At 40.8% G+C, this 17,428-nt stretch overlaps 1 protein-coding gene across 2 annotated transcripts; it reads left to right on the forward strand.

The window, feature by feature from the left end:
* On the forward strand, positions 1,123 to 17,428 carry FAM98A (family with sequence similarity 98 member A). Of its 2 annotated transcripts, XM_021390357.1 has the most exons (9): positions 1,132 to 1,190; positions 1,346 to 1,427; positions 3,690 to 3,838; positions 5,376 to 5,510; positions 8,387 to 8,571; positions 10,944 to 11,024; positions 12,330 to 12,446; positions 14,413 to 14,580; positions 15,518 to 17,428. In XM_021390357.1, exons 2-9 carry the CDS (start codon positions 1,375 to 1,377, stop codon positions 16,307 to 16,309), a joined length of 1,680 nt encoding a protein of 559 aa, XP_021246032.1. In that variant the 5' UTR covers positions 1,132 to 1,190; positions 1,346 to 1,374; the 3' UTR covers positions 16,310 to 17,428. The 2 variants fall into 2 exon arrangements, with proteins under 2 accessions (XP_021246031.1, XP_021246032.1); XM_021390356.1 differs by having other exon boundaries at positions 1,123 to 1,427.

Raw genomic sequence — 17,428 nt, forward strand, 5'->3', positions numbered from 1 at the left:
GGAGCCTGGCAGAGGCGAATCTGCCTGCATCTCACCAGCTCCTGACAATAGCAAGGATGAATTTGTATTCTTAGTTGACATGCGCACACAGACTTGTGCCTATGTATGCAGATGGCCAGAAAACAGCACTTGTGCAAATGGAAACAGCGCCAACACCATCCTCTTCCTCTCTCTGTCTGACTGAGATGAAGGTCCTTAGCGGAAAATTGAGGCATACATACAATCCCTCCTGTAACAGGCTTTGGCCTTGAGATACTCGGTTTATCCAGGATCTGGCCCCCGCATTCAGCTGCACAAAGAGGCAGAACATAACCCTTGCATCAGTGAAGTGTCACAAGTCTGCTGCAGTGTTGAACTTGGGGGGAAAGAAACAGTCCCCCAGGTCCCGATCACAGAATAGCTAAACAGAGCATCTGAGATGAATGGACTGAAGTAAAAGCAGGACATTTTTATTGACAAGTTTAGCCCAGCAATGGTAGGGCAGCTTGCTGGGAGCCTTAACTGTGTGAGCTGGATTTGTTTGAAGTTGGAATAGCCTGTGGCTACTTTTTATCAACTGCTATCTAGCTAGAAAAAAATAAATGCCCACATTGCTCCTTTCTCATTAAGTTGTGGGTCTTTAGGAGGTATTTTCCCTCTAAATCAGTAGATTGACCTGCCTTTAACAGCAGAAGCACTGATAGCGGTGTTAATGAAGAATTATTTCCAGCCCCTTGAGCTACTTCAGCTCAGGAGGCGGCCTAGAGCAGAATGCTGGGAGTTGTGGTCTCCGCGGGGCCGTCGGCGGCGAGGAAGCGCTCTGTCGCTGAGGCATTTTGTCCCTCGTGCCGCCCCGTCTCTCTCCGCCCGGCGCCGCTCATCTCAGCGCATTCCAGCGTGTGTTCCGCGGCGGTGATGAGGGGGTCCTTCATTCGGGGCTGCCCAAGACGGAGCCTGAATAAAATCATGGCATCCTCGGCTCCTTTCGTGCTTCCGCCCCACGAAAAGCAGCCAGGCGCTTCCTCTCACACCCTCGTCTCCTTTGGGCAGTGTGCCCTGACGCGGCGGGTGGGTGGAGAACGTCGCCGAAGGAGGTAGCGCCGGTCAGGCACATTTTGGGGCAGCCTGGAGGCTTGCCACCGCCCGCCCGCCTCCCCCCCCACCCTGACATGCCAACCCGGCAGTCGGCGGCGTAGCGGCGTGCGGGCAGCGTACGTGGAGCGGTGGCGCGTGCCGGGGCTCGTTCACCTCGCTGCGGGGCGCGGCCGTTGTTCTTCAGAGGGGTCCGGGAACGGGGCCGGGCGGTTAACGGGTCTGCTGCGGGTAACGGGGCGCTGAGTCCCGCTGTTGTGCCGCTGTCGCGCAGGTTTCCCCCCACCCGCTCCCCGCCGCAGGATGGAGTTCGAGCTGCTGGAGAGCGACGTGCTGGAGTCGCTGGAGGACCTGGGGTAGGTGAGGGGCGGCGGGCGGCGGCGTGGGATCTCGGCCTGTGCCCGGCACGTCGGGGCTTCGGCCGAGCTGCCAGCCCCGCCGGCCGGCCGAACGCTGAGGCGCGGTGCCCAGCGGCTGTGCGGGCGTTCTGGCGCTCTTCCCGCGCGCTAAGTTGTGGTGGTGCCGTCTCCTCAGTAACCTCGGTGCGATAGAGGCCGGAGGTGGGGAAGGGAGAAGTCAGGGGGCGGGAAAACTCCTAGTTTATATGTTTTGGAACAATAATGGCAACAAAAAAACCTGTTAATGACTTGGCACTTTTTCTTTGCTGCTTTTTTTTTTTTTAAATTTTATTTAACAGAACATAGCACAGGAAACTTCTATAGTTTAAACCTCTTATTCCATCAGAATCTGTAAAGGTTATGTAAACATGAAGGAGAGCAAGCAGAGTGTGTCCTGCTGTAAGCTTGCACATCTGAACTGCTGGGAGCTCAGGGCAGAGGCAGTCGTGGCTTCACTACTGCCGGTTCTGTGCAAACAGCTGTATTTACTCACCTTGGCCACGTTCCCATAAATCACTTTGTTGGAGTGTGACTCGAGCCACAAAGCTTATATTTCCAGGCTAAGTTGGTGATGATAGCTCCCTAGCTTGACAAATAGGCTTCTGTTTTGGCAGGTATTGCGGGGACTGAAATGTGGAAAGATCCCTGCCATGGTACGCATGCCATGGTCAGCTGCCTTTTTCTGCTGTACGTTTGAAAGGATATTATTGGCTTGAAGGACCAAAGACAGCTGACGATGTAGTGCTACTAAGAAAACGTAGCTGTGGAGCATAGGCAGCTGTGGGAGCACGAAGAGAAGTAAGAGGCTGCTCGCAGTCGCAAGTCTGCAAATTGGATTGCTAGCCAAAGAGCTGTGTACCTGAAATCATAGTTAGTGGGTGATATTACGGTTAAGATGTTGTATCTATCAAAGGAAAATACTAGGAAGAGGGACCTTTAATGTGACAAATGTTTTAAATGCAGATCCTGCCAAAACAGAAGACTTATAATCGCTTCATTTCCACTTGAATCTATAACTTGATGTTTCCACTGAGTTATGTATGTGCCCATGTATGTGTGGGACAGGACTTAAACTTGCTTCAGTTAGCATGTTGGAATTGTCTGCCCTGCTGTGGTGTGGTAATCTGATGCATTATATCCCTACTACAACTTCTCATCAGCTGCTAGTAGATTAACTCTCTGTCACTTGTTAAGCTGCTCTGTGGGGGAAAGTTATTTTTGAGTGTAGCTCCTTTGCATTGGTTGGATGTTAACACACTGTTGTGATGGAGACAAACCCTTTGTGTGTGACATTAACCACGACAAGAAAGAGTGAAAGTAGCACTTATATTTGCTCTTTGAGAGATGTCTTTCCACTGAGATTTGTCAAGAGTTGACTGAATTCACTGGGTTGCTGTGACATTATGGGTGACTTTACTCTGGAATTTCAAAAGAATGATTGTGGTTGATTATTCTTGCTCTTGGCTGTTTCTGTTTTGGGTGCAGTATATAAAAAGGAAAAAAAAAAGTCCTATGCATTTTCAAGACACGCTGGTAAGCTCTGGTTTTGTGCTTCTGCCTAATTTTCTTGCCCTCAATAGGGTGCCACTACGCAGGTGAGCTCAAAACTGCATCTTCTGAAACCGATTCTCTAGAATTGTGCTTTTTAAAGTTAGGCCTGATTCTGCTTTATTTTGTTTATGCAAAGAACTATCTATCTCCTGTTTGTTTTTCTGGTACCCATGTAAGAAGGTAACATTTCCAAAGAGGATATTTAGAATCACTTTGGTATGATTTGTATCAAAGTCCTCCTTCCTTTAACACTGGATAGGAAGTGGCAGAAAAGATGCACCAATCTAGTAGTAATTGTTCAACATACTATAAAGCAGTGCTCAGGAACAATATTTTAGAACTGCAGTTGCCATAGATAAGTATAACACCTCCAAGAGCTGGAGACAGAGAAATTGCAGCTGTATGTGGTAGCCTTCTCCAGGGTGAAACATTTGATTGTAATATCTTGTGGCAGAGTCTCAGTGCCATTCAGCTAATGTGCATGGACAGACCGGGCTTACTCAGACATTTACAGATCAGTACGGGAATTTATCTTACAGTTTTAGGTGTTCAGCATTTCATATCAGACGAGGGTGTAGCTCTCAATACGTATAGAGCGTAAAATAAATGTGCAACAGGACATCGGTCGCAGTCAACTTTAATAAACTGTGCTTTTGTTTTGCTTGTCAGTTACAAAGGTCCATTGTTAGATGACGGAGCACTGGCTCAGGCAGTCTCTCGTGGAGCCAGTTCCCCCGAGTTCACCAAACTCTGTGCTTGGTTGGTATCTGAGTTACGGCTGTTCTGTAAACTAGAGGAAAACGTGCAGGCAACTAACAGTAAGTAGCCATAACTCTAGTGCAAATGTGCACTTCATTTGTGTTCTTGCATGCCGTTTTTGAGTTGATAACTGCTAAATCTGATGTACCAGTGAGTACTGTCTGCATGCTGTCAGATTTCTGGTTATTTTCCATCTCAGATTTCAGACTCACCTAATGAGCAGCCAGTAGAGGCTGAAGCAATAGCAAGGATCAAACAGTGTTCTGGTAATAGCTTTGTTTAATAGTACAACCATAGATGTTCCTTAAATTCTGGGAATGGATTTAAGGAAAAATTGGTTGTTTTTTATTAGGTCATGAGAAGGCTTATTTTAAGCCTTCTGTTTGTAATTTGGATGTAAGAAATATTTACTGTTCAAGGAAACATTCTCATGACTACGGCGGCTGTATTTTCATTTTATTGTTGGTTACCATTACTCTGTCCATGCTGTGTACTTTTCCCCCTTTATGAAATACCCTGCAGAAAAGAGTTTGCAAGTGTTTCTTATTTTGGTGGAGGAAACAAACTCTCATTTTTCAAAAATGTTATTTTTGGTCAACTAGATGTGAAGTTCCGTGGATTGAATTGTTAAGTTGTTGTGATAACTTGTACTTCTGAATATCTAGCATATCAACTCCAAATGTGAGTTTGATTTCCAGTCTACTTTGTTCCCAAAGATTGCTGTCTTTTACCTCCACATGCTATTTTCCTTTTTCTTACTGTTTTTGACGTGCATTCTTTTGTGAACGTAATTGACTTCCTATCACTGACAACATAGCCTTTCACCTCCTGTAGTAGTATAAGTTTCCTTCTATATGTCTTGTGTAAAAATACAGTTTGGCAGTATTCTAAGCACCTATTTCAAATTGTGAACATTTTATTTGTTATATAATTCAGTCCTTCTTTTTGTGTTACTTGAGTTTAACCCAGGACAGTCTGTAATTTACAGTCTCTCTTCAAAAGAAGACTGTTACTTTATCCCCCCCACCCCCTTTTTTCCCCCATAATCTAGCATAATAGATTCAGGCTTGTTTCACTAGTAGCGCTTAGATTGATATTTGCATCAGAAACAAAACTTTAGCTTAAATGACTTAATTATTTTTAAAGGATGGTAGTACGAAATAAGATCAACTGACAAATGTGAGCTGACTTATGAAATTAAAACACAAGCACTCAGAAACCGTATTATTTGTGACCATACTAGGTTTATTTATCATGTTTATAGTGGGAACAATCAGTTGATACTTAAAATATCCTTGTAAAATTTATGTTGCTTTTAATGTCCCTTTTTGCTGTGGAATTTGCCAGCAGCTATCTGTTGTAGCTGGGTAAAGCTTTCAGTGAAAGACAGTTTTACAATAACGAGGGACAACGAGCCTGTAAATAGGCTGGGCTGTGTCTTTGAAAAACCCAAAGAACACATTTAGCTTCTGTTGAAAGTAGGAGTTTCATGTTAGAAAGCAACTGAAGCAAAGCATGATTATTTTTAAGAGTAAACTCACTTTAATCGTAGCCAGAGAAATAAAGCTGTAAACAAATTGTTGTTTTTCTTCTAAGGTCCAAATGAAGCTGAAGAATTTCAACTCGAAGTGAGTGGGTTGCTGGCCGAAATGAATTGTCCGTACACATCATTAACATCAGGAGATGTGACAAAACGCCTTCTTAACCAGAAGAACTGTCTCTTGCTGCTTAGTAAGTTGAAATTGCAAGCACATTTGGTTTTTGTGCGAAGACTCATATTCTTATGCTTAGTGAGATGCTGTGACAAGGTGTTTTGCTTCCTGTAGTGTATAAAAACAGCTACCTAAAATTACTAATTATTTTTCCCTGTAATATATGGTGTCAGAATATTACACTGGGGGGTCTTATAAATTTACCAGTCACTCTGTAGCCAGTACATGATGATATTTTGAGCCTTCTTGCATTTACTAGCAAAAAGCTTCTCCTGCTTCTTAAAAGATACTCTGAAGTGGGAATCATGTGAGACTTCTACCAATATTTAGCTGCTGAGCTTTGTTCAGAAAGGACATAAGAATGTCCACTAACATCAGATGCATTGTCATAATGGAGCCCCCATCAGGATTACTTGCAAGGTGCAACAGGACTTGCATTTTCCTATACTCCAACAGTAATTGAAATTGTTATGAAAAAGATCCCAGCTCAAGTTCTTTTCATTATCTCCCTTAATAAACACTCTCAATATTACTTTCTGCTGCTTCTGAAGAGACGAACGATAGTGAGAGTGATGTCCTCTTGTCACTTTTCCATCCAGTACATCTGAAAATCTAACTTGCTTTTATTCCTGTTCAGGAGTTTTAAGTGTGGAAGAAATAGTACTGAAATTTGGAAAAAGTGTGTGATGTTGATGTACATATAAAAAAAAAGATAAAATTACAAGTGTCAGAGTTAAGAATTTTGATTCTAACTTTAATCTGATCTTAAATTCAATACTTGTTTTATTTCTTCATTTGTTGCTGGTTCTTTAACTATTCAAAGCAGAAATATCATTCTACCTCCAGCTGAGATGTAGGAAATGGATTACAGTGTAGGTCCTTGTATTGCAGCAGCTGGAGAAGAACTGGTAGTAAGGCTTAAATCTGAACTCGATTTGATAATATGTTCAAAAAAAAATATCAGGCGAAGTGAGGTAATCATAGCATTTAAAATATTTTGTAGTTCAAATGCGTTTGCCCTTCTGGGCAGTTAGAGTTAGGGTAGTAAGGTTAGGTTGTGGTTGGACTTTATGATCTTGAAGGTCTTTTCCAACCTGAACAATTCTATGATTCTATGATTCGGTTTGTTTGCTGTGAGCTAAGCCATTCAGTAAATTTGGCTTGTGCACGACCGGGCTTATCCCAGAGATCTTCAGTGATGTATGTGTTGGTAATATAAGGTTATGTTCAGAAGCTGAACTCGAGTGTTCCATCTGGCAGGAATACTTTGTTTACTGTTAAATGTGGACTTGAAATTGATGCCAAACTCTTTCTGTGTATAACATAATCCTAATACCTAAAACTTTCACATAACTTTCATTACCTGCATCAAACTAACTTATTAGGTGTCCTGTTTTATGTGAGCCATAAACTTATTTTATTTTCTTTATCTTTCTTTCAGAAAAAGATTTATGCTCTATGTGTGAATGCCAGGGTATTTTTTTTTAAATATATATATATATATAAAAACAACAATGCAGCATGTCTTATGTCAGTTGAAAAACAGGACAGTATTCCTACTGTTAGGAAGCACAGTAGCACCAACTAAACGTAAGTAGGAAGGACTGTCTTGGTGAGCAGCATCACTGGAATTTAATGCAGTACTGGCATATGCAAAAAGAAATTGCAGTTTTGGAGGTAGTGAGCTTTATTTTTAATACGATAGTTTTATATATTCACGAGTCTTTTTTTAATCGCTGTAGCATCTAATTGTTCAATGCTTATTTTAAGAACCAATTACTTAAACTGATGTTAAAGACACCCAGTGTGATTCAAGACAAAAGTATTGTTAAATGGGTTTATTTTTTTAATTCAAACCCTAAAGTTGTGAAAACTGCAGCTAAAGGCTGTACACTAGCTTTTTATTACTGTAACCTACATCGCAATGCTGCAATTACAGATGCAGACCCTGTTCAGAAATTCTGTGACTTTTTTCATAGAATGGTGTGGGTTGGAAAGGACCTTTAAGATCATCTAGTTCCAACCCCCTGCTAGAAGCAGGGACACTTCCCTCCAGACCAGGTTGCTCACAGCCCCATCCAGCCTGGCCTTTCATGCTTCCAGGGAGGGGGCATCCACAACCTCTTTGGGCAACCTGTTCCAGTGTCTCACCACCCTCACAGCAAATAATTTCTTCCTGATACTTAGTCTAAATCTACCCTCTGCCAGTTTAAAACTATTTCCTCGTCCTCTTGCTATTTTCTTTTTTTTTTTTTTTTTTTTCGACAAAGGAATTCAGATGTGATGATAGGCTCTCACAGTTCTAATGTTGGGGAGCCATGCATGCATTCTAGCTTCAACTTTATCAGTTGCTGTTTTCTTTTCTGGAATGGTAAACCTGAATTCTCAACGGTACTTTAAAAAGTGAGATTGTTTTTCCACTCTGCATCTTTCCTGGGAGAAGTAGAAGAGGCTCATCCAGCATTTCACTTTCATTTACTCATGTCCTTGTTTTGTTTCCCAGAACCTCAAGCAGAGTTTGCCTGTTTAGCTTAAAGTGCATGTCCTAGTCTCTCATCCTGCTTATTTTCTTGTTCCTAGTCTCCTGTACTTGCTGGGCAAAGCCTGAAGGAAAAGAGTTGTGCTCTGAAATCTGTAATAATACCTGTCAGAACTGTAGGGATTTCTTTTCCAGGCTTTAATTCATTGCACTAAACTTTTCCCCTGTTTATGTGTATCTAGCATTGGGCTCAGTGGTTATTAGAGATATGAGTGTTGTGTGGATACCAGAATTACAGCTCTAACTAAGCCATGCCATTTGCACATTAGTTGATTGTGAGCACTTGAGTTATCATTGGTTCTAAAACATTTTCCTTGGCTGTATCTGATGCTGAAATCTAATTTTTCTTACCCCAGCATACCTCATCTCAGAACTGGAAGCTGCCAGAATGCTGTGTGTGAATGTCCCTCCTAAAAAAGCACAGGAAGGAGGTGGCAGTGAAGTCTTTCAGGAGCTAAAAGGCATATGTATTGCTTTAGGCATGTCCAAGCCTCCAGCCAACATAACGATGTTCCAGTTCTTCAGTGGAATTGAAAAAAAAGTAAGATCCAAAGGAACAAAACTAGAGTACTTACTATGTTGCTGTTTTAATGGAAAGTAGTTCTGCTACCAAGGAGAGATTTGTCTCTCTCGAAATTCCAGTGTTTGAATTGTGATGGTTTACTGGGTATGCCAAGAGTCAGAATTTGGAAAATGAGTTTAAAGGCTTTTTCCATGCCAAGGCACGAGGTCAGGGACTACTGCTATCATTGCCTTAAAGGGTGAGGTGCTTCTAACTCTGCTCTAGGTTTTAATGTCATCACCTGTTGCAGGAGACATAGAAAATGCTGAGCTTAGGCCTCGGGATGAATATTAAGGAGAAATCTATTTCAAGAAACAGACCTAAGAACAAACTTCTACGGGAACCTTCTGTTAAAAATGTTGAGATTAAAAGGCGTTGTTGTAACTAAAGTCAAGTTTACATCTTTTCCCTGAGGCTTTATCAGTTCCTGTGGTTCCATTTTTGTTTCTTTACGTGTATGTGTTCTCCAGATTGCTCTTTGTTTTCTTAAAGTTTTCCTTTTGTTCAAGCAATTCTTATAAAGCAGAAAAATGAAGTGGAATAGACAGGATACAGTGCCCAGAAGCATAGTTTTTCTTTTGCAGGGGGAAACAGAACAGCAGCAAAGAACTTTCGAAAACTTTAAAGAACAGATGTGTTCACATAGCTCCACAGAATACTCTGAGAAGTTCTTTGACTAACCCTTTAGTTGCATTGTACTTAACCAAATTTAAGTGCTTCATTTCTTATCCCCTTCCCCCCAAGAAAAAGAAGTCTTGTTTGGTTTGACCTGTTAAAGAAGAGAGTGGTGATTTTTTTTTTTCCATCAGTCCAGGATGTGGAATGGAAGCAGTTTGTTTCCGGTTTTGATGTTGTCTTGGTCATTTGGCAGTTAGATGTATAAGAAATCTGTGCTTTCGTTTTCAGTAAAAGCTAGGAAATATTCGTAAAAATGAACAGTGCTAGTAAGCTTTGGTGAAAGACACTGTAAAAATACAAAATATAAAGTAGATCAGAATCTTTTTAATGTTTTGTTTTACCCTCTTATTGACTTTCCTTGTACATTGTCTTGCTTTAAAGCCAAACTTTCACACACCTTGCAAAATCGTTAAGGCTAAATGTTATCTTGTCGATTTAAATCCATAGGTTCTATTACTCAAACTGAACAGTCCTTATAGTATAATAAAATAAAAAATTTAACCTACAGATCAGGCTCTGAGCAAGCTGATCTAACCTTGTTCATTGCAGGGGAGTTGGACTAGGTGACCTTTAAGGATCCCTTCCATCTCAAAAGATACTATGATTCTGTGATTTTTTTTTTTTTCAGAAATACTGTATAGCTTACAGTCCAAACATGTCAGGTATTGGTAGTGTTTGAGGAGAAAGTAAAGCTATCTAATTACTGAGAAACATCTCATTTTGTAAATAAAAATATAACACAAAGTTGAGAAAAATGTGAAAACTTAGTTGAGTGAAATTTTCACTTTAAGGTGATAGCTACAGCAAGAAATCACCCTCAAGTTTTCTTGTTTTTAAAAAGTGAGCCTTGCAATGGCAATGCTTTGAACTGCAGTATGAAAATCAACCTACATTTTTCATTGTTTGTGGTTTGGTTTTGGATAGCATCTTTGTATAGTTGACTTGTTGTTAATGATCCACGCCTCCGCTATTCTGTTTAAAATCTTTGTTTAACAAATGGGACTCAACACATATTGGAAGACGGGGTCACCAAACATGTTAAATTCACTACTAGAGTGAACAGCTGAGGAGGTTGAAAAATGTGGTTTGCAGCAGTGGAAAAGTGAAACTTTGTAATTCCAGCGTACTTGGATCCAAGTCCTTATCCTTGCTACTCTGTTTCTTCCCCACAAAGTCCTTAGGTTATCTTTCCCATCTCAAAACTTCCAACAGTTGTACCCAAATTTTTAAAATCTAAATGAAATTTAACTTCTCATTGAATACCTTTTCCTTTTGATTGTGAAGAGAGGTTGTTTTTTAGGTTCTGTTGTTTCCTGTAGTCTAAACATTTTTGGTACAAGTTTTTGTTTTTTTTTCCTAAATTAAAAGGATGACATATAGAATATTTATATTCAAGGAGAGCTGTAGCTCATGGAAACTTATTATTTTAAATGTAGATCTCTATAATCCTCTCTCTCTTAATTTTTAGATAATTGTAGCCAGGACTACCAGAAATACTAAAATATTGTTGCTTTCCAAAATAAGTATATTTTGTTCTCTGTCTCAAAGAAAACAACTTGATATTGGAGGCTACTTTCTTATGTCTGTTACCATTTAATAGTTTTTTGCTGTAAGCTGAATCTTGAAAAGCTATTTTGTAGGCAGTACTTATATTTTGGCATGTCTCCTAACAGCTGAAAGAAACCCTAGCAAAGGTTCCGCCTAATCATGTTGGAAAACCTCTATTGAAGAAACAGCTGGGACCAGCTCACTGGGTAAGCAATTGCAGGTGTTAGCCTGTTTCCCTTGTTCACTTATATAAAGATGAAAAGACAGTTTTTTGCAGTATTTTAAAATGTATGCTGATACAGTAAATCCTCAACAACTGCCGAAAGATCTTTCTTGAGCTCATGAATCTGTATGATCAGATGCATGCAAACATATTTTCCAAAATAAGGGAGAAAGCTACTATTTATAGTGGGACTCTCTGCTGAGCTGTATGCTTGTGCCTTCCTCTTCTGCCGCTTTCCAGCACTGGATGATGTTTTGCTGAAATAATATGTAGCACCCCTTTTCGTAGCTTCTTTCTAGCTAACCTGTGGGTCCTCTTCTCATTTCTTCCTCTCTTTCTGTGCTGCTAGAGCAGTCTTCTTCCTTCATAGTCTCTTCCCCACTAAGCAGTAGGTGTGCAGGTGGAAGCTGAGAAAGGCTGTACACCCAGGTGGCAGAACCATGATCATCTCCAGTCAGGACTTGGTTTTGTCACCTGCTGCTCTAGAAGGATGTTGCCTTGGTGAGGTGCTGCTGCTGAATAGCACAAAGCTATTGATAAGACTCTGAGTCTCTTTTCAAGTCTTTGAGAAAGAGGCTCAAGACTTTCTATTTCCAACAGCCTGTATCCTTGAATACTTATATTGTCTGGGCTGAAGGTGGGCCCCCACCACTTCCCTCCAGCCAGGCTTCAGTCTGCACACAAATCATTTCCTTACTGGTTCATATCTCAACTGTTGCTCTGACTAGACCATTGTGTGCTACCATGTGTATTTCTAGTGATGGCTTCTACGTGTAGGGCACTTAGTTGTTGTGTCTGTATGCAGATTGTGTTTTAATCAAGATCCTCTTACAGTACTTTACTTACTTTTAGTGCACTATCTTTGGCCTTAAGCTTACTTCTTTTTAAGCAGGCAAGGACACTTTGGTCCCTAGGATTTAGGTTGTCCTTGCATCTCCTTCAGCTTGTTGCATCTACTCTTTTCTCACTTTTTGCTTCTCTGTCCTGGGAGTATTGAGAAATGCATCAACAGTGTGCAGCTTTAAGTCCCTTATGAGCAACAGACAGCTGTGCCTGTTAGAAAAAGTACAAGACTGAATATGGAGGTAGCAGCCTATGAAGCCTTTGGGAAAACATTGTCAGCAGACATAGCTTACATGGACCCATTTGACAAGATAGTTGATTGCAGGCTTAAGCCCTAGTTCGTGTCTGTACATGTCCGGTTCTCTTTTATCCAAGTAACTAATTGTCTGAAGTAGAAATGTTTTATCTCTAATCCATAGGTTATATTTGCAAATTTTTGTTTCAGGAAAAAATTGAAGCAATTAATCAAGCCATAGTCAACGAATACGAAGTCCGAAGAAAACTGTTAGTCAAACGTTTGGATGTTACCGTGCAGTCCTTTGGCTGGTCAGATAGAGCTAAGGTACAAGTAACTTCCTGTGAAGTCCTGGTTTGTAGTAGTTCTTTAAGTATCCCTGGAAAACTGCTTCATTGTTTTATCCTTTGAGTAAGATAGTTATCTGGTTTTGGTTTGAGTTTCATAAAGAATTTTATGACAATGTAAGATGACCACCAAATTTTACTTAAAACTGATTTGTTGGATTTAAAAGCAGCGTGTGAGATGAGAAGATGGACTGCGTATAACATACACCAAAGCCAAAATCTACAGTTACATAGGCTGTGAGAAAAATAATAACAAAAGATTACTGATTCAACTATTTGCATTGAGAGTACCTCAGTGTGAATCTCTAAGCGCTGTGTCTGCGCGATGGTATAACAGCATCTTTCTCTTGATGCCCCTTTAGCTTTGTGCTGTCCACAGTGATCAGATTTCCTCATAGTGTCTGCAAGCCCAGCTCAACAGATGCCCATGTGAAAAGCTCCTAAGGCACTACTTGTACTTTTACCTCACAGATGGAGTAATATCTTATGCTGCTCTCGGCTTTGAACTGTGCAAGTGGCTATGATATGAGCTATGTTTTCTTTAAGTAATATGATAGTTCTGCTTCTAAAAAGTAATTACATATTTTCCCCATTTCCTATGTTTTATAGTTTAAAAAAAGAACAAACATATAAAGTATGTCAGGATCTTAAAAATGGTATGTAACGCTTATTTTCTAGGGCTAAACCAAATCTGCTAATGCGCTGCTAGCAGTTTTGAGACTGAGGTGTGTTATTAGTCATAAGTTGTGACATAAGAAGTGTCAAATGTTTTACCTTGGTAAATGGTGTATTCAAAAAGCAACTGCGTTTTAATTGTAAAATGTGACTGCTGTCTTGTAATGAAGTGAATATTTTCCTTCATTTTGAATAAATTCTGTTCTGCTTGTAATGTAAAAAATACAAGCTCTTTGTTCTAAAAACTTACCTGGAGTCACTCGGATATGCATATCTCCCCTCTTATCAGTTCCAGTTTTCTGCTTTTAGACGAAAAATAGGATTTTAGGATTTTAAAGCTTGTTCTTAAATTCTTGCCCTGTTGAGAGATCTGTTGGAAAAACCTCTCTTGCCTGTTTCCACTGCTGTCATTTGAGGTCCAACTGTCTCTGCAGCCATTTTGGCTGAGTATGGATTGCAGTCTGTTTTGTCTTAACTACATCCTACGCAGTGCTTTAACCACACAGACGTAACTAGCATATTTATTCATGCAGATTTCTGTTACCTCTGTCAAATGGATAATTGCTATCATGCTTTAAAGGTCTTTGAAATATTAATACTATAAAGCAGTAGAGGAGGAGAGAGTGATTCCAAAGCAAAAGGGAGTCCTAAGATCCACTTCCTAGCATGGGCTGTACGGTATACAAGACAAAGAACTGAAATGAGACAAGTAGTTGAGAGATTTAGTTCTGCCAGTACCTCTTGATGGCTTGACTGTGTGATGATGCTGACTGGAAGAAAGACTCCAAAAGAGTGATTGCAGCCTTTTTCTAGTGATGCAGGGCTGGGGACCTGGTGATACTAGTGTAAATAGAGTGGATGTGGGGTAGAGATTTGTGCGGGCATGGGAGGAGGGCTTGAAATGGGTTCCAAATTTGTTCCTCTTTTGGTACCACATTAGTGGTATTTTATAATTATATGACACACCTATCCTGTGTTTGCCTGATTTATCATGTACTTGGTTGCTGTTAAGATTGTCAGAAAATCAGCATCTTTTCAGTTGAGGCAGAATAGTGTTTCTTCTATTACATAAGAAATTAATTTGACAAAAGTTAGCTTTGTAGTGGTGATTCTTGGCTACAAAGCGATTGCTACTGCTTTTATAGTCACTTTTTTTTTGTATTTGCAGAGACTTTTTTTTTTTTTTCAGTGTTGATTCTTCTGGCAAGATGTGTCCCATTGCTTTCCCATGGCTTTACCTGACTGGGTTTTGTTTTTCTTTTCTTCAACAGAGTCAGACAGAAAAACTGGCTAAAGTCTACCAGCCAAAACGTGCCCTCTTATCCACTAAGTGCACTATTTCTGTTGCAAATCTTTTGGCAGCTCGGCAAGATCTGTCAAAAATTATGAGAACGAGCAGTGGGTCCATACGAGAGAAGACTGCGTGTGCCATTAATAAGGTACCTTTGGTGACAAGTAACTAACATCACTTTTTATGTCATGAATATTAAAGTAACTTGAATGCAGTAATAAATCCTACTTTTTATGATTGTAAGTGGAAGTTGGAAATAAGGGATAAAAATCTTGGTGTCTGTGTACTCTAAATTATACATTAGCGCATTACGAGGAACTGCAGTTTTACTTGTTAAGGTTCATGGTGCCCCTTTCTCATGGGCACTGGAGAAAAAAAAGCTGAAATATATTTGGTTATTTTCAGTGGGAGTTTCCTGCTCTATCTTATCGACATTACTGATATTCATGCACTGCTGCTACCTAATTCTGTCATGATATCTAAATAACACCTCCACAGTAACTTTCTGTCCTGTATAAATAGAATCTATTAAAATCTTTGAGTATTGCACAAGGCAGATTTCGCTCTGCACGCAAATGAGAGATTCTAGTCAAGTGTGTACTTTTAGTAATGATATAGTAGAAATACAATTTTGACTAAACAGTTTCCCATGTTTCAAGAATTAAGTTTTTACAGGCTCACAAAAGTACATGTACTGAACTTGAAGCTCAGGAGCTGTGTACAGAAGTGTACTTTCAAAATTGTGTGTTCATACGCGTTTTTCTCCATCTTATAGTTCAGGTAGTGTTCTAGTTAATTTAGGATGCAGTAGTGGCGTAATTTGACCTCCCACTCCAAATAATTTTTGCACCTTTTTAGTATAGTTGGAGTGTGAAATTTAAAAGGACATAAGTGGGAAGACAGGTGTGACTATCATCAGATTATATGTACGCTTTACTAGGAATGCAGCACTGCCCTGCTGATTATTTGTATTATCTCAATTACCAATATTAAATGTCTTTCAAGACAGTAACAGAAACTAACAAAATAACCTGCTTCTGTGAGATCTTACAACTCCTAAGGTAGTTCTCCCTTTCCCTTTGCAGGTGCTAATGGGCAGAGTGCCTGACAGAGGAGGAAGGCCCAATGAAATTGAACCGCCGCCTCCTGAGATGCCACCCTGGCAGAAAAGACCAGAAGCTGGTCCGCAACAAAGTGGTGGCCGAGGAGGAAGAGGTGGCTATGAATCCTCGTATGGAGGGCGAGGAGGTTATGACCATGGGGGTCATAGCCATGGTGGTCATGACCGAGGAGGAAGAGGAGGCTATGACTCATCGTACGGAGGACGAGGAGGTCATGAACGAGGGGGTCACGATCAAGGAGGCCACGATCGAGGAGGGCGAGGAGGACGTGGTGGTTATGATCACGGTGGCAGAGGAGGTGGAAGAGGAAACAAACTCCAAGGAGGGTGGACAGATGGCGGAGGTGGTGGCTACCAGGATGGCAACTACAGGGATAGCAACTACAGAGATGCAGGTTTTCAAACGGGTGGCTACCATGGTGGTGGTGGCGGAAGTGGTGGCGGTGGCTACCAAGGAGGAGGCTATGGTGGCTACCAGTCATCTTCATACACAGGAAGTGGCTACCAAGGGGGTGGTGGCTACCAGCAGGACAACAGATACCAAGATGGTGGGTCCCACAGTGACCGAGGGGGTGGGCGTGGAGGAGGGAGGGGTGGCCGTGGTGGTCGTGGTGGCCGTGGAGGTCAGGGAGGAGGCTGGGGAGGCAGAGGTGGACAGAATTTTAATCAAGGTGGGCAATTTGAGCAACACTTCCAGCACGGAGGCTATCAGTATAATCAGTCTGGTTTTGGACAAGGAAGACATTTCACGAGCTGAGGCTGCTAAAAACTTTTGCTTCAGCAGAGCTCAAATAATAGAAACCTGGTTTCAGAGTCCTGGCTTAATCACTTTTGAATTAGTACAAGTTTGTACATGTCAGGCAGAATCTTTGGGGGTGGGATGTTCTGTGTTCAACTAAGTACAGCTTTCTGTAGACTTTTCTCTCCTTCCCCCCCCAGTCTCTCTGAATTGAATGCATCGTAACTACTCACTGCACTTCACCTAATCATAAATTAATAGTCATGCTTTTTTGATGTTGGACTGGCATCTGCTCGAAACACGTTGATTCCAAAACTACCTGCTGTGTTTTGCTTGACACTTTGATTAAAGAAACATGAAGACGGGTCTAGTCAAAATTACATGTTGCAGTGGAATTTCTGCATCCCCCAACCATTGTTCAATTATACATGATCTAAAATCAGTGCTGAATATTGCTTTTGGATTGCTGTCCTGTTGTTTTAGTTGAAGGTACACACGTATGCAGGCCCACACAGCAACTTCCCTCTAACAGACAGGTTTGTTGTCTATTATATGAGCTCTGCTGTAGATGCCATGTTTGGTAGCCTTATCTTGCATTAAACAAAGTTTTTCCCACCTGCTCAAGTCTGAAGACTTAACCGCCGCCAAAATCTGCAAAGATCATTTAAAACCAAGCTAAATTGTGAACTAGTAGTGTACATAGGCCTGTAGTTAGGTGTAGCAATTCAAACTGACCTGCATCCATCCAAAACAAGTTGCTCCCCCTTCAAACTTAATTTTTACTTGAAATCAGCTAGAAAAAAAAAAAAGACAAACTGAAATTATTTTATTTGCAAGTTAATACCACTGGCTCAGCAGATCTAGGGCAATTTGTTTTGGGGGTTGTCTTTTTAAAGAAATGCACTACGGCCTGGGAAGTTTAGTTCCTGCCTGGAGGAAGCCCTTTTATTATTGCTGCAGAAAACAAAGCCTGGCTGAGTTTGATGTTCTAATGTATTGGTTTTTTTCCTTTACTGAAAGCCACATAATGCTTCTTGCTGGGTTTTTTGTGTACATAAACATTGTCAAGCTGTGAAAGAAAATGGCTGAAGGTTTGCTGTTGTATAAAAGGTGAGCAATAAAAGTATCTGTATGTTC

The sequence above is a fragment of the Numida meleagris genome, chromosome 3, assembly GCF_002078875.1.
Source record: "Numida meleagris isolate 19003 breed g44 Domestic line chromosome 3, NumMel1.0, whole genome shotgun sequence".
NCBI classification, from domain to species: domain Eukaryota; kingdom Metazoa; phylum Chordata; class Aves; order Galliformes; family Numididae; genus Numida; species Numida meleagris.